The following is a 27484-nucleotide window of genomic DNA, read 5'->3' as shown; positions in this document are numbered from 1 at the left end:
ATGTGCATGACCACATTTAATTTTCACGAATCTGGGGTAGTTTACCCCTCCTTTGTAGGTGAGGACACTGAAATTCATGAGCAGGAACTCCGCTGAGGTCCTACAGCGGAGGGATCTGGCTGCTGAGCCCAGGCGCTCACCTTCCCCACTGACTAGATAGGAGAGACGGGATACTACAAAGCAAGGGCTTGGCCTTTGGCAGCTGGCCAGCACTTATTGCTGAACTGGGCTGTGGGTTGTGGGAATATTGGAGGGTGGTGCCTGCTAGGAGGTAGGGAAATGGATAGTTCTGGTGCCTGCGTGTAGCACGCAGCGCTTAACTGGGCATCTGAGATGGGCGTTCTTCCTCAGACCTCTTCTGAGTGAAAGGTAGAGTTTAGAGTTAATCCAAATGCCCTCTAGTCTGGCCTGAGTGACGGCAGTCAGAGCTCCTGCCGTGCCGCGGCCAGGAGCTCAGGGGCAGGGGAGAGCCTATGCACGTGGAAGTCGTGCCTGGAGCCAAACCACGGAACAGAAAATTGGAACAGAATTATATAAATTAAGGTCAGAAATTTCCTGTCCAACCCACAGGGTGGAGTTTTCTCCATTCCTATCCATCCTACTGAATATAAGCCCTGATTTGATGTCAGTAACTGGAAGGAGCAGCTGGTAGGACTCCTCTTTCAGCTGTCCGCATTTACCATGAATCTCAAGGTAGTCCTCGTGTTCCTGGCACTGTCCCTCATTACCATCTTTGCCCTGGCCTATGTCTTGCTGACCAGCCAAGGTGGCTCCAACCAGCCTCCCCGCTGCCCCTCCGTGTCCCCCACTGCCCAGCCCCGGACACACCCCGGCCAGAACCAGCTGTTCGCAGACCTGAGCCTGGAGGAGCTGACAGCTGTCATGAGCTTCCTGACCCAGCAGCTCGGGCCAGGCCTGGTGGATGCAGCCCAGGCGCGCCCCTCGGACAACTGCGTCTTCTCGGTGGAGCTGCACCTGCCCCCCAAGGCCGCAGCCCTGGCCCACCTGGACAGGGGGAGCCCCCCACCTGCCCGGGAGGCACTGGCCATCGTCTTCTTTGGCGGACAGCCCCAGCCCAACGTGAGTGAGCTGGTGGTGGGGCCACTGCCACGGCCCTCCTACCTGCGGGACGTGACGGTGGAGCGTCACGGGGGCCCCCTGCCCTATTACCGCCGCCCCATGCTGGGCGCTGAGTTTGCCCAGATGTGGAAACATTTGAAGGAGGTGGAGCTACCCAAGGCACCAGGCTTTCTGGCTTCTGTCTTCAACTACAATGGCTCCACTTTGGCACCTCTGCATGCCACCCCCAGTGGCTTGCGCTCAGGGGACCGTGCTACCTGGATAGCCCTCTACCATAACATCTCAGGTGTTGGGATTTTCCTTCACCCAGTGGGGCTGGAGCTACTGCTGGACCACAGGGCCCTGGACCCTGCCCACTGGGCTGTCCAGCGGGTCTTCTACCTCGGGCGCTACTATGCAGACTTGGGCCAGTTGGAATGGGAGTTTAAGGCTGGCCGGCTGGAAGTGGTTAGGGTTCCTCTCCCCCTGCCAAATGGGGCTTCATCCTTGAAGTCCCGGACCTCCCCAGGTCCTCTCCCCCCTCTTCAGTTCTCACCCCAGGGCTCCCAATATAGTGTGCAAGGGAACCTGGTGGCATCCTCCCTCTGGACATTTACCTTTGGTCATGGGGTGTTCAGTGGCATGAGGATTTTTGATATTCGGTTCAAGGGTGAGCGAGTGGCCTATGAAGTCAGTGTCCAGGAGTGTGTATCTGTCTACGGTGCCGATTCACCCAAGACAATGATGACCAGATACTTGGATAGCAGCTATGGACTTGGCCGTCACAGCCGGGGCTTGGTTCGGGGAGTCGACTGCCCCTATCAGTCTACGATGGTGGACATCCACATACTGGTGGGCACAGGGGCAGTCCAGCTGCTCCCGGGGGCTGTGTGTGTATTCGAGGAGGCACAAGGAGTGCCCCTTCGGAGGCACCACAATCACCTCGAGAGTCATTTCTATGGTGGTTTGGCCGGCTCGGCTCTTGTAGTCAGGTCTGTGTCATCTGTAGGCAACTATGACTACATTTGGGACTTTGTACTGCACCCAAATGGGGCGCTGGAAGGGCGGGTCCATGCCACGGGATATATCAACACAGCTTTCCTGAGTGGGGGTGAGGAGAGCTTCCTCTTTGGGAACCGTGTGGGGGAGCGAGTGCTGGGGGCAGTGCACACGCATGCCTTTCACTTCAAGCTGGACCTGGATGTGGCAGGTGAGTGCTCGGGGGAGGACTGAGACTTGGGGTGGAGCAGAGGGAAGGGAGACCCCCCAAATTGAGCCAGAAGCAGCAGAGGGTGGCAGGCCGGCACCACGATATATTGGGGCAACAGAGCAGGGGCTCATTGGAGCATATTCGGCTGCAGTCAGCCTGAAATACTGGGTGTCCTGGGTATCTGGCCGAAGGCAGAAGGGTGTCCCTACCCGACCCCAGTCACCGGCCCCTCCGCCTCGCTGTGGTTGTGAAACTGGCTTAAATGCAATGGCTGTGCCTAGCTGCCTTCGTCTCAAGTGCCTCTGTGGCTAGTGAATTTGCTCCAGCAGTTGGGGCTCTTTTTTCCTGATTCTGGGGGTCAGTGGAGGTGGGGAAAGCAGGGGCCTGAGCAGAGGTAGGAAGCAGCCTAAGGTTTTCAGCGTAGAGTGATCCTGGGGCACGAGGAGGGGGGTGATTGGGGGGGTTGCTTCACAGGATTTCATAAAACAGGACATAAGATAGCGGCCCCACCATCCTCCTGGGGAGGGTCATCCCATCCCCGCCAGCACATGTCCTCACCGCCGGCCCTCTGGTGACAACGGCCAGCACGCAATAGGCTTGCTGCAAGTGTAGAAAGGGATTTCTCAAGTGGGGCTCAAAGCACAGAGAGGACTTGCTGCTCCTGATGGGTTTTTGTCAAGAACAAAATAACGAACTTAATCAAATCACAGACTATTAGGCCCAGAAAGAAAAATAGAAATCTACCAGACCCTTGCCAAACTGAGGAGGGTGGGGGGAGATGGGGCAAGAAGTGACTGCCCCAGTATAATGCTTTGTAAGTACGCAGCTTTCTTGTGAAACATTTTCTTACCCTCTAGACTAGAAAGATGTGGTGTGGGGTGGGAGGAGAGCTAAGAAAATAGCATGATTGAAATGAGTCTATTATCTAGATTATTCGACGTATTTGGAATAGGACCTTGGTTTGAAGTTTTTCAGCATTTTTGGCATTAAAGAGCCTTGTCTCGGGCAGTAAAGTCGAGTCACACGTATTGGTTCCCTGTCGTGTGGAGCATGAGGGACAAGCAGCAGAGGGGCTGGCCTCAGTTCTGCTCTCTGTGTAGGGTGCTGGGTGCCTTCTCAATCTGTCCTGTTTAAAGGAACTCACACCCAAACCTGCAAATCATCATGTGCCAAATGGGGACGATGGGTGTATGTGACAAGTGCAGTCGAGTTCTGGGGAGCTTTCAGACAACATAAGATCTAAATCTACTCACTTCAAGTGGTCTTCACCTTGTGGGGAAGGAAAGCAGAGTTTCAGAGCTGGGAGGAAGATGCAGGGCACCCTGGAAGGGGATTGGGTTTTTCCAGCCAGCTTCTCCAAGACAAATCTCTCTTTCATAGTTACAAGAATGTAACTAGCCACCTGCGTGTGCTTTTCCACTTACAGAGCTCAGCCACAGAACAGCTCTTATTATGCACACTGTAGAGATTCAGAAAGAGAATCAGAGAAGCCAAGAATCGGTCCCAGGTCTCCTGGGTAGGCCAGTGCTAACAGAACTCTGTGGTGATGGATAGTCTCTATCTGCGTTGTCTGATACGTTAGCCACTAGTCCCATGTGGCAGTTGAGCACCTGTGGCTCATGTGACTGAGGAACTGAATTTTTAATTTAAATGGAACTAGCCACCTGTGACTGGCCATAGCCGTCTTGAACGGGGCAGGTTCAAAGAAGACGGGCTAGCACTCGAATACAGACCTTCCGGCTCCCAGCACAGAGTGCTCTCTGACGAGCTCCGCTGCCCTTTGTCAGGCTGGCACAGTGGGCATCTTGGGGAAGACAAGGGACTGTCTCACCTGGTGTGGAACTCCTCTCCCCCCTCCCCCCCCCCGGCAGGGCTGAAAAACTGGGTGGTAGCTGAAGACGTGGTGTTTAAGCCTGTGGCAGCCCCTTGGAGTCCAGAGCACCACCTGCAGCGCCCACAGCTGACACGGCAGGTCCTCGGAAGGGAGGACCTGACAGCTTTTTCCTTGGGAAAGCCCCTTCCCCGCTACCTTTATCTGGCTGCCAACCAGACTAATGCTTGGGGTCACCAGCGCGGGTACCGAATCCAGATCTACAGCCCCCTTGGCATACACATGCCCCTGGAGAGCGACATGGAGAGGGCCCTCAGCTGGGGGAGGTGAGGAGGGCTCTGGGGGCTGGGTGGTAGGGACGACATGTCCTCTTCCCTGTCCCAGCTCTTGAAGACCCCAACTCACTACCCTTGGCTTATCATTCACCCCTGTACCTCCTGTCAGCTCCAAGTAGATACGGGATGGGCAATGGTCTCGCACAGAATCGAGTCCAAAGGACTTCAAGGCCAGGAATGGCCCCTGACAGTTTCTGACACCACCTTCCTTCAACATTCCTGGTCAGATACCAGCTCGTGGTGACCCGAAGGAAGGAGGAGGAGTCACAGAGCAGCAGCATCTATTACCAGAATGACATCTGGACCCCCACTATGGCCTTTGCTGACTTCATCAACAATGAGACCCTCTTAGGAGAGGTTGGTAGCCCCAGAGGCAGAGGAGAGGGGCAACTTAAGCCTGTCGTCTTGGCTGCCCAGCCCCTGACAGTAGGTTGGAGGGAATGGTAGGTTTCCAGTTCTCAGATTCAGGGGCCAACGCGGGTCATCCCTCTTGGGGTGAGATTAGTCCTGGGACACCAACCACCCTGCAGCTTCTCACAAGGATCACCCTGCTTGCTGTGTGGACCCGGGGCTGGGTGGGGGTGGAAGCAAGGCTGAGCCTAGAGGTTGGGGATTGTGGCTGAGGAGGGGTGGTTCTCTGGGTCTCGCCTCCACGAAGTATTTCAGCCTGTCCCTCTTCCCGCAGGACCTGGTGGCTTGGGTTACAGCCAGCTTCCTGCATATCCCCCATGCCGAGGATGTCCCCAACACAGTGACTCTGGGGAACAGAGTCGGCTTCTTGCTCCGACCCTATAACTTCTTTGATGAGGATCCCTCCATCTTCTCCCCTGGCAGCGTCTACTTTGAGAAGGGCCAGGATGCTGGGCTCTGCAGTGTCAACCCTGTGGCCTGCATCCCCCACCTAGCAGCCTGTGTCCCGGACCTGCCCCCTTTCTTTTACCAGGACTTTTAGCCCCAACGGTGTGGTGGGACATGGAGGGGGATTGCTGAGACATTTGTGCCTTTCTCTCTGTTCCCACTTCCTGCTCCCTTGACTCCTAACCTCTTAATGTTCCTTGGGAGACCGCCTCCCACGCTAACCCCTCTATATCCCTTCCGTGAATTCTTATTTCCAGTTCGTTTTGTTTAAATGATCGATCTATACAAATGATATGATTATTAAAATATTCAAACAAAACACCACAAATTCTACCACTCAGAAATAGCTAGAGTTCACATTTGGTGAACGTTATACCAGACATTTCTTTATGCATGTGCATTGAAATGGAAGAATAGATAGAATTTTGTAAAAAAAAAATAGATGGTGTGTGTGATTTATAATAAAAGGTACTACAAGATATTTATTGCTTGAATTTCTTCTATTTGACTTTTGAAGTATCTAGAATCCCCCCCTCCCCCCGCCTGGGGAATATCAAGGACTCTGGCCAAGGAAATTAGCAATGGAAGAAGAGAGGGCAAGAGGGACAGACCAGCTTGGGAAGCTGGCGGTGGGGGTTTCCTTGGAAGCAGAACAATAGTTCCAAGTTACAGGAAAGGGAACATCTGGCCCTGGGAGGTGGGGGTTGGGGCAAGAAGCCTGGCCGAGGGGGACAAGGGGCTGCTCTGCGCAGACCCAGCCCCTTACTGGTGGTGCTTTTCCAGGCTCAACTGGTCAGTTGCATTATTTTTAAATCCCACTCTCCTTCTGCATCCCCCAGCTCTCCCCGGTTCCAGCCCTGACCCGGAGAGCGGAATCTGATTTGGAACCTGGAAGACAAGCCATGTAAGGTCTGGGGAAATCTCTGCCGCTCTGCTTCAGGCCCGCCCCCCAAGCCCAGCCTGCCCCGCCCCCTCCCCAGCCTTCCCGTGTCCTTCCCACCCTCCCCACCCTCAGTATCCTGAGCGGCTGAACACTGGGAACCTCAGTCAGAGTCCAAGAGCCCCCCGCCCGACCCGTATAGGAGCCAAGAGAGACCTAACTCCGCAGACCCGAGAACACGCGTCATCACTCTGGTGCAATCCTCTGTCCTGCTGCTGTTCGCGGACAATGAACCAGAAGACTACTCTGGTGCTCCTCGCTCTAGCCGTCATCACCATTTTTGCCTTGGTGTGTGTCCTACTAGCTGGCAGGGGAGGAGATGGGGGCGAACCCAGCCAGCCCCCCCGCTGCCCCTCCGTGTCCCCCACTGCCCAGCCCCGGACACACCCCGGCCAGAACCAGCTGTTCGCAGACCTGAGCCTGGAGGAGCTGACAGCTGTCATGAGCTTCCTGACCCAGCAGCTCGGGCCAGGCCTGGTGGATGCAGCCCAGGCGCGCCCCTCGGACAACTGCGTCTTCTCGGTGGAGCTGCACCTGCCCCCCAAGGCCGCAGCCCTGGCCCACCTGGACAGGGGGAGCCCCCCACCTTCCCGGGAGGCGCTGGCCATCGTCTTCTTTGGCGGACAGCCCCAGCCCAACGTGAGTGAGCTGCTGGTGGGGCCACTGCCGCACCCCACCCACCTGCGGGACGTGACGGTGGAGCGTCACGGGGGCCCCCTGCCCTATCACCGCCGCCCCGTGCTGATGCGAGAGTACCTGGACATAGACCAGCTGATCTTCGACAGAGAGCTGCCCCAGGCCGCTGGTCTTCTCCACCACTGCTGCTTCTACCAACGCCACGGACGGAACCTGGTGACGATGACCACGGCCCCCCGAGGTGTGCAGTCAGGGGACCGGGCCACCTGGTTTGGCCTCTACTACAACATCTCAGGGGCCGGCTTCTTCCTGCACCCCGTGGGCTTGGAGCTGCTGGTAGACCACAAGGCTCTGGACCCCGCCCGCTGGACCATCCAGAAGGTGTTCTTTCAAGGCCGCTACTATGAGAGTTTGGCCCAGCTGGAGGACCAGTTTGAGGCCGGCCTGGTGAACGTGGTGCTGGTCCCAGACAACGGCACAGGTGGGTCCTGGTCCCTCAAGTCCCAGGGGCCTCCCAGTCCGGCTCCTCCTCTGCAGTTCCATCCCCAGGGCCCCCGTTTCAGTGTCCAGGGGAGTCGAGTGACCTCCTCGTGGTGGACTTTCTCCTTTGGCCTTGGAGCTTTCAGCGGCCCCAGGATCTTTGACATCCGCTTCCAGGGAGAACGACTAGCTTATGAGATCAGCCTCCAAGAGGCCTTGGCCATCTATGGTGGAAATTCCCCTGCAGCAATGCTGACCCGCTATATCGATGGCAGCTTTGGCATGGGCAAGTACTCCACTCCCCTGACCCGGGGAGTGGACTGCCCCTACCTGGCCACCTACGTGGACTGGCACTTCCTTCTGGAATCCCACACCCCCAAGACAATACGTGATGCCATTTGTGTGTTTGAACAGAACCAGGGCCTTCCCCTGAGGCGACACCACTCAAATTTCTACTCCCACTATTTTGGGGGCCTTGCAGAGACAGTGCTGGTCCTCAGATCTGTGTCGACCTTGCTCAATTATGACTACCTGTGGGATATGGTCTTCCATTCCAGTGGGACCATAGAAGTCCGCCTCCACTCCACCGGCTACATCAGCTCAGCGTTCCTCTTTGGGGCCGCCCGAAGGTACGGGAACCAGGTTGGGGAGCACACGCTGGGCACCGTCCACACCCACAGCGCCCACTTCAAGGTGGATCTGGATGTAGGAGGTACGACATCCCTGGGGAAGCAAGGGTTCCTGCAAAGGGCCTGAAAAGATGTCTATTCGCTTTGGGATTTGGGGAAGGTCTCCAGGAAAGGAAGAGCGGAGCACGAGCGGCTGTTTCGGAGTTTTGTGCTTCCTCTTCGGCTGGACTGGAGAAGGTTGGCTGCTGCATTTTATTTGGATCCTAGCTCATTGGCTGGGTGCAGATCTGCCACCCTCCCTCCACATGACCTCATCAGAAGATCTTGAGAAATGGCAAACTCAGGGAGGAGGAGGGATCTGGGCTCACAAGATCCCCTTTGCCCTCGTCCCTCCCTCGTTCTCATGCAAGTCCCACTTCAGGGAGGCCACCATTGGTTTTGTAGTTCATTTCTGTGTGTCTGGCCTGTGGTGCCAAGGTTTTGGAGGACCTGTTTGCCTCTTGCCAAGTCCCTGGCTCACACAGGCCAGTCACGAAACACCCCAGGTTGTACATTTCCTTGGGAGGTGAACCCCCTCTTCTCTGGGCACAATACACTTAAGTGTGAGGGGGTGGAGTGGGTGCCGTGGAGTGTTCAGATAGCTCCTGGGGTTGGTGGTCCCAGGGAGAGCCAAAGATACATGATGGCTTGGCGTCCGTCTTCTCACTTTCCTTCCCCACATTGAGTCAATCACCCATTTTTTTCCGGTCTGCCCGTGAGATACGTCAAAGCCTTGCTGGGCCGACCTTCTCTCTGCCCCTTCCACTCTTCTTCTCCGATCCGGGGGCCACCTTACCAGCCCGTGCCAGGGTGCTCCTGCATCTAGCTCCAACTTCCCTAGAAGGCCCTTGCCCTCAGAATGCAGCTCCCCTGCCCCCCACCCAGTGCTGCCTTAGCCACGCCCTCACCCTCCCTGTCCCCAGACCGGCCACAGGTTAGCCACAGGTTAGTCAGGCTTCCTGCTTTTGCTCCTGTGCCGCCCCTGCCTAGAACTCCCAGCTGTGTCATCTCTGCTACTCACATCTCCTGAGACAAGCCTGAAAGGCACCCAGGGAGGCCCCCTTTTCCTGCCCGCACCTGTATTCCTGGGACCTTGGACCCTGAACGCGCTCCTGTCACACTGCTGGCCTCTCAGGGCTTCGCCTTCTTCAGCCTCCGTGAGAGCAGGAGGGAAGGGATGGGGCTTCACTCCTCTGTGCCTCCCGGGGCTGGGCCCAGTCCTCTCCACTAAGTGTGCAGGCTTAGTGAATGACGTCCCTGAACAAATGCTTTACAGGACAACAGCTTTGGCTGAAAGACCAGGGAGATCTTGGGCAGAGGGAAGGGAAGCAGACACACTCCGTTCTGGGCAGCTGCATGACCAGCCCTCCCTCCCACTCTTCCCCCACAGGACTGGAGAACTGGGTCTGGGCCGAGGACATGACCTACGTCCCCACGGCGGTACCCTGGAGCCCCGAGCACCAGATACAGAGGCTGCAGGTGACCCGGAAGTGGCTGGAGACCGAGGAGCAGGCCGCCTTCCCCCTGGGGGGCACCATACCCCGCTACGTGTACCTGGCCAGCAACCACAGCAACAAGTGGGGTCACCCGCGGGGCTACCGCATCCAGCCGCTCGGCCTCGCTGGGGAGCCGATGCCCCAGAACAGCTCCTTGGAGAGAGCCTTCAGCTGGGGGAGGTGAGTGGCGGGGTGTCAGAGAGCAGCTGGGGGAGGAGTGAGAGGGAAGGGTGCGTTAGGAGGGGCAACTGGGAACTCAGTTCAAACTGTTTTTGAGCAGAGGTGAGAGCTCCAATAGGATTTCCTAGTTATCAAAGGGCAAGCCCTGCATATGCTCCCAGCGCAGGGCTCAGGCTCAGGCGGGAGAACCCTTCTCCACGTTGGATGTGGGGAGAGGCCGTCCTGTGCAACGGCAGGGGGACGAACAGGACGATGCGGAGAGAGGGTGTTTACCCACCTGGGTGGCACCAGAGTTACTGTGTGACTGAGATGGGAAGCCTGAGGTCCATGCACTCAGCCCCCTTCCATCACAATCAGGCAGCAGGACGGGGTTAGTGACCATGGAGGCCTGACCAGTGCCTCCCTAGGTACCAGCTGGCGGTGACCCGGCGGAAGGAGGCGGAGCCCAGCAGCACCAGCATCTACAACCAGAACGACCCTTGGGCCCCCACCGTGGACTTCGCTGACTTCATCAACAACGAGACCATTGCTGGAGAGGTCAGCTGACCGTGGGAGGGTCACGGGAGGGAGACCAGGGGCACAGCGATGAACCCCACCTTCTCTTTAGTTCCCTGAAACCATCTGCCTCCCGAGGGGTGGAGCTGACCCCTGCCTTCTGTGCATTCCCCGCATCCTACCTCCCAGAGGGAATCTTCCCGAGCTGGGAGCTCGCTTGCAGATGCTCCCTGAGGCCCGTGCCCATCCAGGAGACCCTGCAGCTCTCTGAGGCTTAGCTTCGTGGACTTTGTCCTTTTCAGGCACAGGGTTTGAGGAGGGCTGGAAGACCAGCTCTCTCTTGTGTCTAACGCTTCTCTCCTGTCTGGCTTGACCTCTGAAGGATTCATTTCTGAATGTCAGCCTTTTCTGCCTCCTAAACCCTGATCTCCCCTGTCCATCTTTGTCTCAGTCATAGGTAGGGAACCCTTGGAGAGTGAGGGAGAGGCAAGCTGAAAGCGCCTGTAGGTGTCATCCCTCTGGGGGTGGGTGTGAGGGTGGTAGGATAGGAAGTGTCAGAGACGAGGGCCCAGGCGGGACAGGGAGGCGGGGCTTGCTGCCAATGTGAAATTTACTAGTTGATTCCCGGGCTGGTAGGAAAAACTGTTTAAAGACTTAAGATCCTTTCTCAGCTCAGGTCTTGATCTCAGGATTGTGAGTTCAAGGCCCACGGTGGGCTCCACGGTGTGTGTGGAGCCTACTTAAAAAAAAAAATAGGGGCGCCTGGGTGGCACAGCGGTTAAGCGTCTGCCTTCGGCTCAGGGCGTGATCCCGGCGTTCTGGGATCGAGCCCCACATCAGGCTCCTCTGCTGTGAGCCTGCTTCTTCCTCTCCCACTCCCCCGCTTGTGTTCCCTCTCTCGTTGGCTGTCTCTATCTCTGTCAAATAAATAAATAAAATCTTTTAAAAAAATAGGCTTAAGATCCTTTTGAGGCGCAGGGTGAGGAGGGCTGGAAGACCAGTGGGCTGGCAAGGTGAAGCCTCACGTCCAAGGCTACTGTAGGAGGCGGGCTCGTCCTTCACAAAGCCAGGCCTCAGGATCCTCTCTCTTCGCCCCTGCCAGGACCTGGTGGCCTGGGTGACAGCTGGTTTCCTGCACATCCCACACGCAGAAGACGTTCCCAACACGGTGACTGTGGGGAACGGTGTGGGCTTCTTCCTCCGACCCTACAACTTCTTTGACCAGGACCCCTCCTTCGAGTCTGCAGAGTCTGTCTATTTCCAGGAGGACCAGGATGCCGGGGCCTGTGAGGTCAACCCCCTGGCTTGCCTTCACCAGGCTGCTGCCTGTGCCCCAGACCTCCCCACCTTCTCCCACGGGGGCTTCTCTCACAACTAGGGGGTCCCCGGGCCAGGGTGTGTGGGGAGGGGAGCAGTGGGCATTGGGCCAGGTGGCCTGGTGCCCTCTTCTCCTTCCTTCCACCCCGAAGCTCCCCGCCTCCCCTTTCCTCCCAGGCCCCCTCTCTATCGCCCTCCCTGACACCCCCTCCCTGCTGGGAGCATCCTGAGCCTGTGATGCCTGGCACTGGGGGAGGGGCAGAGACACAACTCAGCTTTGTTGACCCCAGACCAGCTGGGTTCCTGTCCCAGAGAGAAGAATGGCCAGCTGAAGGCCGGACTGATGGCCAAGCTTTTCCCAGAAGATTCCTGGTTTTTTTTGTGGTTTTGTTTCTGGTTTTGTTTTTTTGCTTTCTGGCTTTCCCAAACCTTTTTAACCCATCTCCTGAGCCTCCTCATTTCCTCCCTTGAAAGGTGAGGGTGGTGTTGCTGCACTGGGAATAGTCCCCTAGAAGCCCCAGGGCAGCGTTCCTGCCAGGCCTAGGCCTCCACGAATGAGCTAGAAGGGGTTCCTTAGCTCCCATTCCTCTTATCCAAGTCCTCCTCGCCCTCTTCCTTCCTTTGCCTACTGCCTTCTCTTCCTGTTGCTCCCTGTTCTTATAGCCTGCGATTTCCCTCCCAGCCCTGAGAAGATGTTCCTCTGTCCTCTGTCTTCACTTCTTAACTTAGGTCTCCTCTCCCTCTTCCCATGGAAGTCTCAAAATGCAAGGGACATCGAGTTTGAGAGGACAATTCCCTGTCTTTCCCCCTGTGTCTGTCACAAGCCAGAGTAGGAGCCCTGTCCTGGGGCAGGCTGTAATTCCCAGAAGTTCTCTTCTCCCCTTTGTATTCACCTGCCTGGCTCCCTCTGGCAAAGGATGGTCACACAGCAGCAGCTCAAGTTAGCATTTGAGGCGGATTTGTGGGTACCGTGGTAACGAGGAGCGGTCATTTGTGCCAAGGGTGTGTGACCAGTGAGCTCGTGTACCTCCCAGCGGCAGCCACAGACGGCAGGTGGGCGCCGAAGGTGGGAAGCAGTGAGACCTTGGAACTCCAGTGGCCACCATTTGTGACCATGCAAATGAGCTGGGTGGGGTGGTTCCCCCGACGGTGTCCCTCGGGGGCTCTGGGTGAGGGGTGGGTGCACCCGTAGTGAGAGATTGGAAACTACAGAAACACCCTTTCCTAGAGGATTGGTTGATTAAATTCCTACGCAGCCTTACAAGGCGGTGCCATGCAGCTCTAACGAGAACGCTCTGTGTGGACAATAGGGAATGATCTTCCCATGAAAACGGCAAGGCACGGAAGTGTGTGTGGTGCACTTCTCGTTTGTGTGGTAGAAAGGAGGAAACTATAAATACATATTTACTTATATACACATATTCAGAAGAAACCAGTGAAACTGGTTGCTTTGGGGGAGGGGTGCGGACAGAGGAGGGAGGAGACTTGGCACTCTATACCCTTGTGTATATTTTGAATTTTGAGCCATGTGACTGTATTATCTATTCAAAGTAAATAAAAAATGGGCCCAGATAGGACCTGACCTGACCTGTTGGTTTGCTTGTTTGTTTTTTATTGACAAGTCTTTCAGGAAGGGGGGAGGGTAGGGGTAGGGTAAGTGCATGAAGATGGGGGCCCAGGGACTCAATTTGGTCAAGTTTCTGAGACCCAGAGAAAGGGATGCGGCCTCTGGTAACTTCTCTGCACTCTCTGGCCTGTCCATCCCCGAAGACAATGTTAAGCCTCGGTCTCTCTCGCTCCCTGTCCCTGTCTCTGTCCCTCAATGGGAAGCAATGGAGAGAGGTGACTTCTGCCTGCTGGGATCCCGGGCCAGGCCAGGAGGTGACACACAGGAAACCGATTTGGGATTCCACTCAGCTTCTGACCAGAGGGTGGTCCTACGTAGGGAGCTCAGGCATCACAGAAGCTTCTGCTCCCTTCTGTGCTGCCCCAAGCCCAAGCTCACTTCTGGGTCAATGAAACAGTGGATGGGCACGAGTCAGCGAGCTGGAGAGAAACTAGGACCCAGAGAACGGGGAGGAGGACTGGAGCGAGGAGAACAGGCAGGTTCATGTATGGCCCCCTCCGGGCCAGAAGCAGGAGTGACAGAACACAGAGACCGAGGATGAGGAGCGCCTGACGACTGGGACAGAGGGGAAAAGCGCTGGATGCCCTGATCTGAATACTGAGAATTTTCTCTGTTACATGCAGGTCCGTTTTCCACCTCGTACGGCTCCTTCTTCTGGCCACCCGCACAGTGGTCAGTGCTGGGGGAAACGGACCGAGGCAACGCTGGTGTCCGCCCCTCCCCCCACCCCATCGCGCTCACCTGAATCTCATGACCTGGAAACCCACGTCCACACCAGAGAGCATGAGTGCTTGCTCGCGGTCATATGTGTGAGTGGGTGTCGAATGCTCACCAGCTTTTGTCTGAAAATGCGGCTGGGTGTGGTTGTGTCTCTACATCTCCCCACAGGGGTGACACCTCCTGCCCCGGCCTCAGATGAGAGGAGGCAGGAGGGACATATGGATCATTAGAACGCCTGCCCAACTGGGGTCAGGAGGGCTGCAAGGTGGACCCCAGCTCCCTACCCCAACCCGGTCTCTTCCTTATACATCTGAGGCAGCTGAGAGTGTCGGCCTCACATCTGTGATCCAGTGACAGGAGTGAATACTCACGAAGCATGTTACATTCTGAAGGAACCGGTGCCCCCAAAGCGAAAATCTTTAGGACATGGGCCCTTTGCCCTAAGAGGAGCTGGACAGGGGGAAACCTGAGGCTTAGCTCAGAGGGCACAGCTGGGACTTCTCTAGGAATGCAGACACTAGAACACTCTGGAAGGAGCACAATGTGCCTCTGTTCTCCTCCTGCAGCCCCTGGGAAGGGCTCCAGCCCAAAGTGCAAGGGGATTCTTACATGCATTTAACAAAGATTTACAGCGTGCCTTCTAAGGGCCAGGCACGTGCACTAGGTAAGACGCACAATTTTTGTCCTTGAAGGAGCGAGGTTAGGAAAGGACAGTTGCAGTCAGGACTGCAGGGAGGAGGGAGGAGGACAAGAGCAGGGGCTCCTGACTCAAACCTAGGGGCTGGGGAAGGCTTCCTGTGGGACATGATGTCTAAACTGGGGACAAGGCAGAGAGGAGGAAGAATTTTTCAGGCTAGGGAACAGCATGAGCAAAGGCCAAGAGGTAACAAGGCAGCACCGTCCAAGTGCCCAAGTTCATTGACAGGCACGTGGGCTATAAGGAGAGCCTGGAGGGACAAGCAGCGGACAGATGAGGTGTGTTCTTGGAAGCCGCGGTTACCCTAACGAGAAATGCGAGCCATGAAAGGATTTGGGGCAAGGGAGTGACAAGCGTCAGATGTGCCTTTCAGGACATTCCCTCTGGCCCAGATACAAAGAGCGGAGTTGACAGAAGTCCTGGCCATGGGCAGTGAGTCAGAAGTAAGAAATGATGGTGGCGTGGACACCTGGAGGGCCCCAGGGAGGATTCCTGTGGGGCGTCTGGCCCCGTGAGGCCCTGTTTCAGAGCGTCCCGATCAGAACCCCCACATCTGGGTGCCTCCCTCCTCCCGCCATCTGCCAAGATTACTGGGAAAGTGGGGCGGGATCTCTGGTCCCTGACTGGTCCTTCTCCAAGCAGCCCATGACCTCCTGAATGGAAGCGCATCATCGTTAACGAAACTTAACGGATCACTTGGGAAAGTCAGTTGCTGAAGAAAACTCCCACCCAACAATCAGGCTTTTCTGAAGTCAGTGCGGTTATGTGGTAATTGGTAAGATCATCCTCGTAGACTTTATACGGTGCAAAGTGAGTTTGAAAAAGATTTAACCCCTATAAAAGAGAAAGTACCTGGCGCCCCCCTGACAGCTTCTTTGACTGGATTTAGTGATGAGGATGGACTCATTAATTCCACAGCCTCTTTATCTGGTTAAGGGGGACCCCACCCTTCGGGCTCCTCCCAGAAGGTTCTCCTTCAGTTATCCGCTCCTCTGCTTGTATTTTCCCTCTCTCCCTCTTGACTGGCTCTTCTTCTCGACTCTAATCTCGCCAAGCCTTCCCCGGGACCCTGCATCTCCAGTGTGGGGGTCTTCTCTCTGCCTGCGCCTTCACAAAAACTCCTTCCTCCAAGGCGTGTCCTCCCCCCATCACTACTCTATCCACTGCCCTCCCTCGGCCCCACAGCCATAGACGCTGCCCCGACAAAGGTCACCAGTGACTTCTAAATGCAAAATCAATAGGCCTTTCCAGGCGCCTACTTTCCAGACCTCTCAGTGGCATTTGACAACACCGCCTACCTCCTTCTTGAAACTCTCTCCTGTCTTGACTTCCCCGCGTTCTGACCCCTCCTTGTCCGTATCTGCTGCTTCTCAGGCTTCCACGCCGGCTCCTTTACTTCTGCTCCCCCACCAGCCCACATAGCCCCAAACCTTGGCATTTTCTGGGACTCTGTCTTGGGTCTCCTCTCTTCTCTGTCCAGAAGTCCTCCCCACCCCCACCCCCGACCTTGGCCTGTCTTACTTTAACTGCTCATACTTGTTGTTGGCCCAAATCTGGATTTCTAGCTTAGAACATCTCTCCCACAATCCAGACCCATAGAGCCAATCACCCTACTTCTAGGCATCTACACTGGGACTTCCCATGAGCCCCTCAAACTCAACCTTGTTGGTTCCCCTTACACTTGCTGCTTTCCAGGTATATCCTCTCTGGTGAAAAGCCCATCAGGTCACAGGAAACTTTTGCGTCACCTAAGATACCGTGCTCGTCCTCACCTACCCCCGTCCAACCAGGCACCCGGTCCCGTCACCTCTGCCATTAAACATCTCAGACTCAGGCCTTCTTTTCTGTCCTCGAGGTCATTGGCCTCATCCTGGCCCTCTGCCTCTAGTGTGTCCCATACCCAAGTGCCGCCCCACACCGTAGCCAGGGACGTCTCCGTATGATACGGACCCGAGAGGAGCGCGACCTGTGAGGACCGGGTGGGGCTGGCTGACCGCTCAGGGCCTCTGGGGCAGCAGTTCTGCTGAGACACCCCGTTCTGGGGCCCAGTCTTCCGTCTGCAGGCTGGGGGTGGACTCTGGCTCCCAGGGATAAACTCATCCCATTCATAGAGGCTGGGGTCACGTTTATTCAAAGGGAAATATGACCTAATGAGAGGAGCAGAGCGTGTGGTCCTGCCTCCTGAGTAATTCTCCAAAAGGGACACCTTTTCAGCAAGTTTTTAGGGTATTCGGCCTGACAGTTGGGAAGATTTGAATGAAGTTATATCAGAGGCACAATGTGACAGCAAGACCTGTAGGGAAGGTGGCCAGGGGTGGCCTCTGCTATATACCAGCTCCCCCACCAGCCAAGGCAAAGGGCTCTCCCCCGATCGTGACCCACCTCCCCATAGGAGAACCTGGCGATACCTTACTGGAGCGAACATTCTTGACCTCTGCTTGGCAACACAGGTCAGAGAAACAAGAGCCGTCCTAACAGTGTGTTCTTAGCTGGGAGCTGAGACAGTAACTTCCCGAACAGCCCGGACTCGAGTTCCCTGGCTGAGGCACTGCCTTGTAGCCAGGGCTAGGTGTTGACATTAGATCCTGGTCCCTCTGGGGCAACCCTCTCAGGTCCCCTCCCTTTTCGGGGGCTTTGTGTACAAAAGATACACAGATAGCCAATGAACATATGAAAAGATACTCAACCTCTCTAGTAATACAGTAAATACAAAATAATAATGAGGTACTATTTTTTTACGTGAATATTGTCAAAAGAATTTTAAGATTGACAGTATCTGAGCCTGGGGGGGAGGGCGCTCAGTCGGTTAAGCATCTGCCTTCGGCTCAGGTCATGATTCTGGAGTCCTGGGATCGAGCCCCTTGTCGGGCTCCCTGCTCAGAGGGGAGCCTGCTTCTCCTGCCTCTGCCTGCCGCTCCCCCTGCTTGTGCTCCCTCTCTCTCTCTCTGTCAAATAAATAATAAAGTCTTTAAAAAAATTAAAATATGTATAATGCCTTTTTTCCACAAAGAGCTTCTGCAGAGTATGAAAACCAGATCCGCAAAGGGGGTGGGGGTTATTATGGGATGCAGGACCCTGCCTTTCGCACCACTTTGGAATGGGCACCACTACCCCTACTACTTTAAAGAACAAGGGAAAGGAAAAGCCTTGAGTTTCCATATCAAAATACAGCTGAATGCGGGGCGCCTGGCTGGATCAATGGGTGGAACATGTGCCTCTGGATCTCGGGGTTGCGAGTTCGAGCCCCACATTGGGTGTAGAAAGTACGCAATACAATCTTTAAAAACAAAAACCAAACTACAGCTGGATGTATTAATGTTTCTGGATAATCTGACTTTTTGTTATCGATTTACCTGGTTTAACTCTCCCAGGCTCTGAGATAGCCTCACCGTCTACCCGCAATTACGACCTTGCTTGAAACACGTACCACACAAAACTTCCTGATCTTACCTCTTCTGCCCCCCATTTTGTCCCCACCTCACATCATACACCGACCTTTTGGCCATTCCTTGCCCATGCCGAGCTTCAGGTTTCTCTACCTTTGCACTTTCTGCTTCCTTTGGCTGCCAAGTCTTTCTTCTTCTCTGCCCAACGAACGCATTTGGCCTGCAAGGTCCATCCAATGTCTTCCTGGGCAAATCTTCCTAGGCAGGTCCACGTTGGAAAGGATTCTCCTCCAGGCTCACAAGGGAAGCATGTCCCCTCTGCGGAGCGCTCAGTCTCTCCTTGCTCCCCTCAGGACCTGGCCGCCCAGATGACTGTGGCCTCCTACACGTGACGTGGCGGAGAATGGAGGTGGCTTCGCTCTCTGCCTCTGGAACATTTCAGTGGAGGGTTTCCTGGAGTTGAGGGCCATGGGATGCTAAGTTAATTCCACAGCCAGTTTTCCAAGCCCCCTGACCTCTGACCTGGCCCATCAGTCCTGCTCAAAGGGAAGACAAGGGGATTTCTGTTACACTCTGCACCTGCCCCCACCGCCGCAGTTTCTGACTGGCTCCACACCCTATGTTCTCCCCTCCAGGGATCGAGGCTGCTCACCTCCCCACCGTAGATCTGGCTCAGCCCGTCGGCCGCCCAGCTCCTCCCAGGTGCTTGGTGTTCCCAGCATTGCTCTCCAGCCCGGAGCCTGCAGGTGGGGTTCTGGCTGATGGCTGGCAAGGAGTAGGAGAGAGTGATGAGAAGCAGAGCCTGGAGGGAAGGGGGATCCAGCTGGAGAGGTGAGGGCCGGTGAGTCTTGCCTGCAGCCTCATAGGTAGCCAGGCAAAATGTTCCATCTGGAGGGTGGAGGAAGAACCCAAGGACAGTCCCTTTCTGTCCCTGTTCCTTCTTCCTCTTGCCTCCCCCAGCTGTGTTTTTTCCAAAACCTACCCTTCCCCCACCTTAGATCGCCAACCCTGACCCTGAGTGTTTGATCTGGAACAGGAGGACAGAGGCTTACGTGGGCCACTTAAAGTCCAGGTTCCTACTCCAGCCCCACCTCCTGAACTTGGCCTGACCCCTGGCCCCCTCCAGCTCCACCCCTATCCCCACCCAACCGTCTGCCCTTGGCTGCTTGTCTTCAATGCGCCCATCATGCCTCTTGCCCAGCAGCACCGCTCAGGAACCAGAAAACTCCAGAGACTCAAAGAGACATCCCGCGGCCAGGTCCTGTCTTTTATCTTTCTATTTCCCATTCTGCATAATGATTCGAGAGCCTAAGGACAATCCACAAGATTTAACTATGGCTATCTTCATTATTTTGTCCCTGTGTAGTGTGCTGGTGACAGGCATGGGTGAAGGTGGGAGTGAGAAAGGAGTGGGGAGGGAATGTAAACCCAGCCAGCCCCCCCGCTGCCCCTCCGTGTCCCCCACTGCCCAGCCCCGGACACACCCCGGCCAGAACCAGCTGTTCGCAGACCTGAGCCTGGAGGAGCTGACAGCTGTCATGAGCTTCCTGACCCAGCAGCTCGGGCCAGGCCTGGTGGATGCAGCCCAGGCGCGCCCCTCGGACAACTGCGTCTTCTCGGTGGAGCTGCACCTGCCCCCCAAGGCCGCAGCCCTGGCCCACCTGGACAGGGGGAGCCCCCCACCTTCCCGGGAGGCGCTGGCCATCGTCTTCTTTGGCGGACAGCCCCAGCCCAACGTGAGTGAGCTGCTGGTGGGGCCACTGCCACGGCCCTCCTACCTGCGGGACGTGACGGTGGAGCGTCACGGGGGCCCCCTGCCCTATCACCGCCGCCCTGTGCTGATGCGAGAGTACCTGGACATAGACCAGCTGATCTTCGACAGAGAGCTGCCCCAGGCCGCTGGTCTTCTCCACCACTGCTGCTTCTACCAACGCCACGGACGGAACCTGGTGACAATGAACACGGCCCCCCGAGGTCTGCGGTCAGGGGACCGGGCCACCTGGTTTGGCCTCTACTACAACATCTCAGGGGCCGGCTTCTTCCTGCACCCCGTGGGCTTGGAGCTGCTGGTAGACCACAAGGCTCTGGACCCCGCCCGCTGGACCATCCAGAAGGTGTTCTTTCAAGGCCGCTACTATGAGAGTTTGGCCCAGCTGGAGGACCAGTTTGAGGCCGGCCTGGTGAACGTGGTGCTGGTCCCAGACAACGGCACAGGTGGGTCCTGGTCCCTCAAGTCCCAGGGGCCTCCCGGTCCGGCTCCTCCTCTGCAGTTCCATCCCCAGGGCCCCCGTTTCAGTGTCCAGGGGAGTCGAGTGACCTCCTCGTGGTGGACTTTCTCCTTTGGCCTTGGAGCTTTCAGCGGCCCCAGGATCTTTGACATCTGCTTCCGGGGAGAACGACTAGCTTATGAGATCAGCCTCCAAGAGGCCTTGGCCGTCTATGGTGGAAATTCTCCTTCGGCCCTGCGAAGCCGGTACACAGATGGTGGATTTGGCTTGGGTCACTTCTCTTCAACTCTGACCCGGGGGGTGGACTGCCCCTACCTGGCCACCTACGTGGACTGGCACTTCCTTCTGGAATCCCACACCCCCAAGACAATACGTGATGCCATTTGTGTGTTTGAACAGAACCAGGGCCTCCCCCTGAGGCGACACCACTCAGATATCCACTCCCACTATTTTGGGGGCCTTGCAGAGACAGTGCTGGTCCTCAGATCTGTGTCGACCATGCTCAACTATGACTATGTGTGGGATATGGTCTTCCACCCCAATGGGGCCATAGAAGTCCGCCTCCACGCCACCGGCTACATCAGCTCAGTGTTCCTCTTTGGGGCAGCCCGAAGGTACGGGAACCAGGTTGGGGAGCACACGCTGGGCACCGTCCACACCCACAGCGCCCACTTCAAGGTGGATCTGGATGTAGGAGGTATGACATCCCTGGGGAAGCAAGGGTTCTGGCAGAAGGGGCTGAGGTCTCCGTGCCTAGCTTTACGAATTGTCATTGAAACATTAAGAATATAAAAGCGTATGAAGTAAAGGTGAAAGTCGGATTCCTCAGAGATTTTCATCCTAGCAGATGGGTTATTCTTCCATGCTTAACAAAAAAATTCTTCCATATTTTTAAATATGGCATCTGCAATATTTAATAAATTATAACATTTGTTATATTGTATACCATCTGTAAATATGCTATATGGAGATAAATATTTAGAATTTTTATTACCAAATTTGGATCATAACGTACATATATTTTGCCACTTCCGTTTTTTTCACATAACAACATATCACTCATGCAAACAACAGTTACTGAACACAATTTTTTTTTAGAGAGAGGGAGTGGGGGGAGGGGCAGAGGGAAAGGGAGAGAGAGAATCTCTTTTTTTTCTTTAAAGATTTTATTTATTTATTCATTAGAGAGAGAAAGAGACAGAGAGCACAAGCAGGGGGAGAAGCAGAAGCAGACTCCCCTCTGAGCTGGGAGCCTGACTCGGGGCTTGACCCCAGGACCTGGAGATCATGACCTGAGCCGAAGGCAGGCGCTTAACCATCTGAGCCATCCAGGCGCCCTGAGAGAGAGAGAGAGAGAGAGAGAGAGAGAGAATGTTATGCACATTCTACACCCAGCATGGAGCCCAACACAAGGCTCCATCTCACGACTCTGAGATCATGACCTGAACTGAAGTCAAGAGTCGGACGCCTAATCCAACTGGCCGCCCAGGCGCCCCATGAAGGCATATTTGTGCCAATCAGTGCACTAATGCGATTTCACAAAAGAAACAACATCCCTACTCTCAAGAGGCTTCCATTCTAATGGAGGAGTGGAGAACATGCAGAGTGCTTTGAAAAATGTGTTTGATAGAAACATTTTTATGCTTAACAGCTCTGTGCCTCGGTTTACCCCAGTGTAAAAATGGTGTAACGGAGCATTCCTAGTAAGACTGTTTGAGGATTAATAATGAGTACTTTAAAACACTTTCTCTTATAAAAAAAATTCTTTCTTTCTTTTTCTTTCTTTCTTTCTTTCAGTAATCTCTACACACAGCATAGGACTCGAACTCACAACCCCGAGATTGAGGGTTCCATGCTTTTCCGCCTGAGCCAGCCAGGTACCCCCAAAACACTTTCTCTTTTGAAATAATTTTAGACTTAAGGAAAGTTGCAAACATTGTCCAGTTCCCATATACCCTTCACCCAGCTCCCCTAATGTTAACATCTTCCACGACCACAGTATGGCGATCAAAGCCAAGTGCTTAACATTATTACAGAGCTATGAACTCAACTACAGACCTTACTAGAATTTTATTAGTTCTTCCATTAACTTTCTTTTTCTGTTCCAGGATCTAACCCAGGATCCCACACTGCATTTAGGTGACTTTTCTCCTTAATTTCTTCCAATCTACGACAGCTCCTTAGGCTTTTCTTGTCTTTCATGACCTTGACACTAGGGAAGAGGTTGGTCATTATTTTGTACAGCGTCTCTCAGATTGGGTTTCTCTGGTACTTTCTCATGATTAGATTGAGATCGTACTTTCTTTTTTTACAAGAAAACCCGAGAAATGACATTATGCCCTTCTCAGTGCATCATATCAAGGGGTATATGAGGTTGATATGTTTTATTACCAGTGATGTTGACCCCAAGCACTTGGTGAAGATGATGTCTTCTGGCTTTCTCCATCGTGCAAGTTAGTACTTTTCCGGAGCACCTGGGTGGCTCAGTCGATGAAGCGTCTACCTTGAGCTCAGGTCATAATCCCAGGATCCTGGGATCAAGCCCCACATTGAGATCTCTGCTCCGCAGGGAGCCTGCTTCTCCCTCTCGCTCTGCCTGTCACTCCCCCTGCTTGTGCTCTCTCTCTCTGTCAAATAAATAAATAACCAAATAAATAAATAAATAAATTTTTAAAAGTTAGTATTTTCCATTTGCAGTTAATAAATATGTTGGAACAATTACTTTGATGCTATGCAAATATCTTATTTCTTTTCTTCTTAAATTCTTGCCCACTAATTTTTAGCATCTGTTGGTAGACTTTTTTTTTTTTTGGCAAGAATTATTACTGCAATATTTCCCTACTGGTCATTTCAAATTTTTTTCCTCATTCTTTATACATGGATTAATTAAAATTCTCCACAAGGAAAAGTTATCCTCCTTTTACATTGATTTACATATGCAATTATTCATAACTGCAGAGATTCATGGATGTTTATTTTATTTTAAGGGTTACGGCCCAGCAGGATCATTTATTCTGTTCCTTGCACTGTTCCAGTATTGGCCGCTGGGAGATGCTTCCAGTTGGTTCTTGTGTCCTTTGGATGTGCCTCCATCCTTTTTTGAGTGCTGCTTTCCTTGTGCAGCACAGGATTTTCCAATTTTTTTTTAAATTCATTTGAGAGAGAGAGTGAGCACAAGCAGGGGGAGAAGTAAAGGGAGAGGGAGAAGCAGACTCCCCGCTGAGCTGGGAGCCTGACTCGGGGCTCAATCCCCAGGACCTGGAGATCATGACCTGAGCCGAAGGCAGATGCTTAACCCACCGAGCCTGCCAGGGGCCCCAGGATGTTCCAGTTTAATCTTGTATCCTCCCTGCTCCAGCCCTGGAATCCAACAGCTTCTCCAAGGAGCTCTGGTTCCTTTTTACTGGAGGATACTCTTTAGAAACCAAGCCCTGGGTCCCGGGAGTGCTCATGAGCACCGGGCCGTCGTTGCTTTTAGGCTCGCTCATTGGACTCAGCTGGAAAATCTGTGTGTGTGCTCTACCCTGCACGCGCATCTCTCTTCATCTCCGCCCCTAAGCGAGGACAGCTCTTCAAGCTCCTTGAACCGCGCCTGACCCGTAGTGAGAAGGATTAGCCGTTGTTGTTCTTGTTGTCCACATGAGCCCACTGTGTGGATGTTCCAGAAACAACTGTTGGCCTTTCATTGTCACCTACGGGTAGAAACCCTGGGGTGTGGACTGGGGGCAGTGAATCCCCAGAAGGAAAGCCAGAGTCTACTTCACCAGTCTCTGCTCTCTGCTGGTCCTTGGAAGGTATGGCGGGAGCTTCGGCATGTGTTCATTTATGGCTCTTTAGTCCCAGGTCACTTAAGTTGACTCCTAATAGGGTACCTCGTTAGATTCTAATAAAATCATTCAAAATGCCCAGAGCTCAAAGAACAGACTGTGCCCTTGGCCCTGCTCTTAATTCCTTGCCAAGCCCCAAATGATAGGAAGCACCCCCAAGCTCCGGCAGCAATGGGCCCCGGGCTCTGATTTTCCTTCCCTCTGGCCTGCTTGTCCGCTGTCCACGCCTGCTCTATGTGGCTCTCCTCTGTGGGCTGCTGTGTGGGCAGTGTAGAGCCAGAGCACGATCGGGGTCCCCAGCACCACCACGATGCTAACCCCACACCCTTGGTGACAAGCCAGAGCACGTTACTTAAATTCTCTAAGCCTCAGTTGTCCCATCTATACAATGGGCACAAGTGTAGTCCCTCCTTCATAAGGTCGTAGTACAAGTAATGTTCAACTGTTACTCTGTTCACGAGAGGGCAGTTCTGGTGATGCTATAGGGCTTCAGACATGAGGCACAGACCCTTTCCTCGGGTCAGAAGGAATCAGACTCTGCACATCGCCAGCGAGGCTGCTCCCACCTCAGGTCCACCATCCTCCCTTGCAGGCCCTCAAAGGGAGGAGGTCAGTGGAGGCCCAGTCACAAGGCATCCAGGATTATTACCAGAGACGACATCAGGAGGAAAGACCTTCTCCAAATTTCTGGATCAGGGAGATCTTGGGGAGAGGGAAGGGAAGCAGGGACACACTCCGTTCTGGGTTTCTCCTTGGCCCCACTCTGAAGTGGTGAGTGGCAAGGAAGGGACAGAGTCCAGAGGGGACAGGGCAGCTGCATGACCAGCCATCCCTCCCACTCTTCCCCCACAGGACTGGAGAACTGGGTCTGGGCCGAGGACATGACCTACGTCCCCACGGCGGTACCCTGGAGCCCCGAGCACCAGATACAGAGTCTGCAGGTGACCCGGAAGCGGCTGGAGACCGAGGAGCAGGCCGCCTTCCCCCTGGGGGGCACTGTACCCCGCTACGTGTACCTGGCCAGCAACCACAGCAACAAGTGGGGTCACCCGCGGGGCTACCGCATCCAGCCGCTTGGCCTTGCTGGGGAGCCGCTGCCCCAGAACAGCTCCTTGGAGAGAGCCTTCAGCTGGGGGAGGTGAGTGGCGGGGTGTCAGCGGCTGGAGGAGGTGGACCTAAGGGCCCATGTTGCTGAGAAGCTACTTTGCCCCAATCCCCCGTGGGTGTGCACACACACACACACACACACACACACACTCCTGTGGCCATGATCTTAGTGCCACCCAAAATGGAGCCTGCTGGTTGGATGGAAAGTTCCGTGCTGACTCAAATATACTAAGATGTCGGGGTGGGATCTAGGTTGTGGGTACACAGTGTTCACTGCGCCTTGCTGTAACTTCTCTGCATGTTTAAATGTTCACAGTAAAAGTTGGAGGAAAGAACAAAGAGTAGGAGAGGAACACGGGTCTGAGGGATCCGCCCTAACATCCAGGCATTTGACATCGTGGAGCGGACTGAAGTTGGGACTCAGGCCACATCCGCACACAGGCCTCCGGGGTGCGGGCTCGGGTCCGGGTGGACGCGTGAGGATGCCATTCCCAGCTGAGGTCTCAACAGTGGGCCGGTGGACCCTGGAGAAACGGGATATGAAACAAACTCGAGAACTCCATGGGACAGAGAGACAGAGAACAAGTGTACAGAGAATGATAACGAGGCTCGACACCACGAGACCTTTGCGCTATTTCCCCTTTGTGCTCCCTCTTCTGTGCAGCTTCGGGCAGTAGGACAGGCTGATGACCTCGCGAACTAACCCCAATCTCCCTAGGTACCAGCTGGCGGTGACCCGGCGGAAGGAGGCGGAGCCCAGCAGCACCAGCGTCTACAATTTGAACGACCCTTGGACTCCCACCGTGGACTTCACCGACTTCATCAACAACGAGACCATTGCAGGGCAGGTCAGCTGAGAGGGAGGAGGGGGAGGCGAGAGGGGGAGGCGAGGGAAGCAAGGAGGATTCGCTCCTAAGCCAGATTCCTTGGGGGTCTTTAGAACCTACTAAGAAAGAAAGCTTTGTGATTTCACATTTTTCCTGGGCTGGTGAGCTGAAGCCTCACGTCCAAGGCTACTGTAGGAGGCGGGCTCGTCCTTCACAAAGCCAGGCCTCAGGATCCTCTCTCTTCGCCCCTGCCAGGACTTGGTGGCCTGGGTGACAGCTGGTTTCCTGCACATCCCACACGCAGAAGACGTTCCCAACACGGTGACTGTGGGGAACGGTGTGGGCTTCTTCCTCCGACCCTACAACTTCTTTGACCAGGACCCCTCCTTCGAGTCTGCGGAGTCTGTCTATTTCCGGGGGGACCAGGATGCTGGGGCCTGTGAGGTCAACCCCCTGGCTTGCCTTCCCCAGGCTGCTGCCTGTGCCCCAGACCTCCCCGCCTTCTCCCACGGGGGCTTCTCTCACAACTAGGGGGTCCCCGGGCCAGGGTGTGTGGGGAGGGGAGCAGTGGGCATTGGGCCATGTGGCCTGGTGCCCTCTTCTCCTTCCCCCCACCCCGAAGCTCCCCACCTCCCCTTTCCCCCCAGGCCCCCTCTCTATAGCTCTCCCTGACAGCCCCTCCCTGCTGGGAGCATCCTGAGCCTGTGATGCCTGGCACTGGGGGAGGGGCAGAGACACAACTCAGCTTTGTTGACCTCAAACCTGCTGGGTTCCTGTCCCAGAGAGAAGAATGGCCAGCTGAAGGCCGGACTGATGGCCAAGCGTTTTCCAGAAGATTCGTGTTTCTTCTAACAGTTGTTAAATCTCACTTTTTTTAACAAGACATGATTCGCATGCCATTAAATCCACCTTGTTAATATGTACAAGTTAGGGGTGTTTAGTATATTTACAAGGCTGTGCAACTTTCACCCCATCCAATTCCAGAGCATTCTCATCATCTGAGAAAGAAACCCCGGACCTGTTAGCACTCACTCTTTTTCCTCCAACCCCTTCCCGGCTCTAGGCCACCTATTCATCTTTCTGTCACTACAGAGTTGCTGACATTCTGGACATTTTGTATAAATAGGTTCATACGGTACATGGCCTTCCGTGATTGGCTTCTTTCCCTCCGCCTCACGTGTCTGAGGCACAGCCATGTTGCAGCAGGTGTCAGTCCTTCCTTCCCTCGTGGCTGAGCACCCGCCCACCGCACGGATGGACCACGTCTTGTTCATCCGTTCTTCCACTGATGGCCATCTGGGTTGTTTCCACTTTGTGGACAATGCTGCCGTGAACACTCGTGGACAAGCCCTTGTGGGGACAAACGTTTTTGTCCCGTCACACACCTGGGCATGGAATTGCTGGGGCAGCTGGTCACCCGCGGCTTAACCTTTTGAGGAACTGCAGACTATTGTCCAAAGTGACTGCACCATTACTTTTCTTTTCTTCTTCTTTTTTTATTGCGCTAAAACATACATTACATAAAATTCACAATTTACAAAAATTGACCATTTTTAGATG

The 27484-nt window shown here is 54.7% G+C and overlaps 2 protein-coding genes and 1 long non-coding RNA gene across 5 annotated transcripts; 2 read left to right on the top strand and 1 right to left on the bottom strand.

Annotated features, from left to right (window-relative positions):
• The first annotated feature begins 625 nt into the window (after positions 1-625).
• AOC2 (amine oxidase copper containing 2) lies at positions 626-5774 on the top strand. Its single transcript, XM_008701317.2, has 4 exons — positions 626-2269; positions 4141-4426; positions 4663-4792; positions 5121-5774. The coding sequence occupies exons 1-4, from the start codon at positions 682-684 to the stop codon at positions 5385-5387; spliced, it is 2271 nt and encodes a 756-aa protein (XP_008699539.1). The 5' UTR covers positions 626-681; the 3' UTR covers positions 5388-5774.
• Positions 5758-6480, bottom strand: LOC121104986. The gene is made up of 2 exons (XR_005837374.1): positions 6390-6480; positions 5758-6181 (listed from the first exon to the last, which is right to left on the bottom strand). It is a non-coding gene; the product is annotated as an uncharacterized LOC121104986 (long non-coding RNA).
• Positions 6306-26526, top strand: AOC3 (amine oxidase copper containing 3). 3 transcript variants are annotated; one of them, XM_040640568.1, is made up of 5 exons: positions 7089-7664; positions 20464-20860; positions 24843-25128; positions 25816-25945; positions 26180-26525. In XM_040640568.1, the coding sequence occupies exons 1-5, from the start codon at positions 7092-7094 to the stop codon at positions 26453-26455; spliced, it is 1662 nt and encodes a 553-aa protein (XP_040496502.1). In that variant the 5' UTR covers positions 7089-7091; the 3' UTR covers positions 26456-26525. The 3 variants fall into 3 exon arrangements, with proteins under 3 accessions (XP_008699583.2, XP_040496502.1, XP_008699584.2); XM_008701361.2 differs by lacking the exons at positions 20464-20860; positions 24843-25128; positions 25816-25945; positions 26180-26525 and adding exons at positions 9408-9693; positions 10101-10230; positions 11291-13092 and having other exon boundaries at positions 6306-8061; XM_008701362.2 differs by lacking the exon at positions 7089-7664 and having other exon boundaries at positions 19270-20860; positions 26180-26526.
• Positions 26527-27484: the final 958 nt, after the last annotated feature.

Source organism: Ursus maritimus, unplaced genomic scaffold, assembly GCF_017311325.1.
Source record: "Ursus maritimus isolate PB19 unplaced genomic scaffold, ASM1731132v1 scaffold_24, whole genome shotgun sequence".
Classification (NCBI taxonomy): Eukaryota; Metazoa; Chordata; class Mammalia; order Carnivora; family Ursidae; genus Ursus; species Ursus maritimus.
The sequence above is the reverse complement of the archived record's forward strand: the minus strand, read 5'-3'. Positions and strand labels throughout refer to the sequence as shown.

Coding starts and splice junctions, on each gene's coding strand:
- AOC2 (XM_008701317.2), top strand. CDS start 682: ATGAATCTCAAGGTAGTCCTCGTGTTCCTGGCACTGTCCCTCATTACC. Junction 4,427..4,662: donor AGGGCCCTCAGCTGGGGGAG/GTGAGGAGGGCT, acceptor ATTCCTGGTCAG/ATACCAGCTCGTGGTGACCC. Junction 4,793..5,120: donor ATGAGACCCTCTTAGGAGAG/GTTGGTAGCCCC, acceptor CTCTTCCCGCAG/GACCTGGTGGCTTGGGTTAC.
- AOC3 (XM_008701361.2), top strand. CDS start 6,462: ATGAACCAGAAGACTACTCTGGTGCTCCTCGCTCTAGCCGTCATCACC. Junction 8,062..9,407: donor GGTGGATCTGGATGTAGGAG/GTACGACATCCC, acceptor CTTCCCCCACAG/GACTGGAGAACTGGGTCTGG. Junction 10,231..11,290: donor ACGAGACCATTGCTGGAGAG/GTCAGCTGACCG, acceptor CGCCCCTGCCAG/GACCTGGTGGCCTGGGTGAC.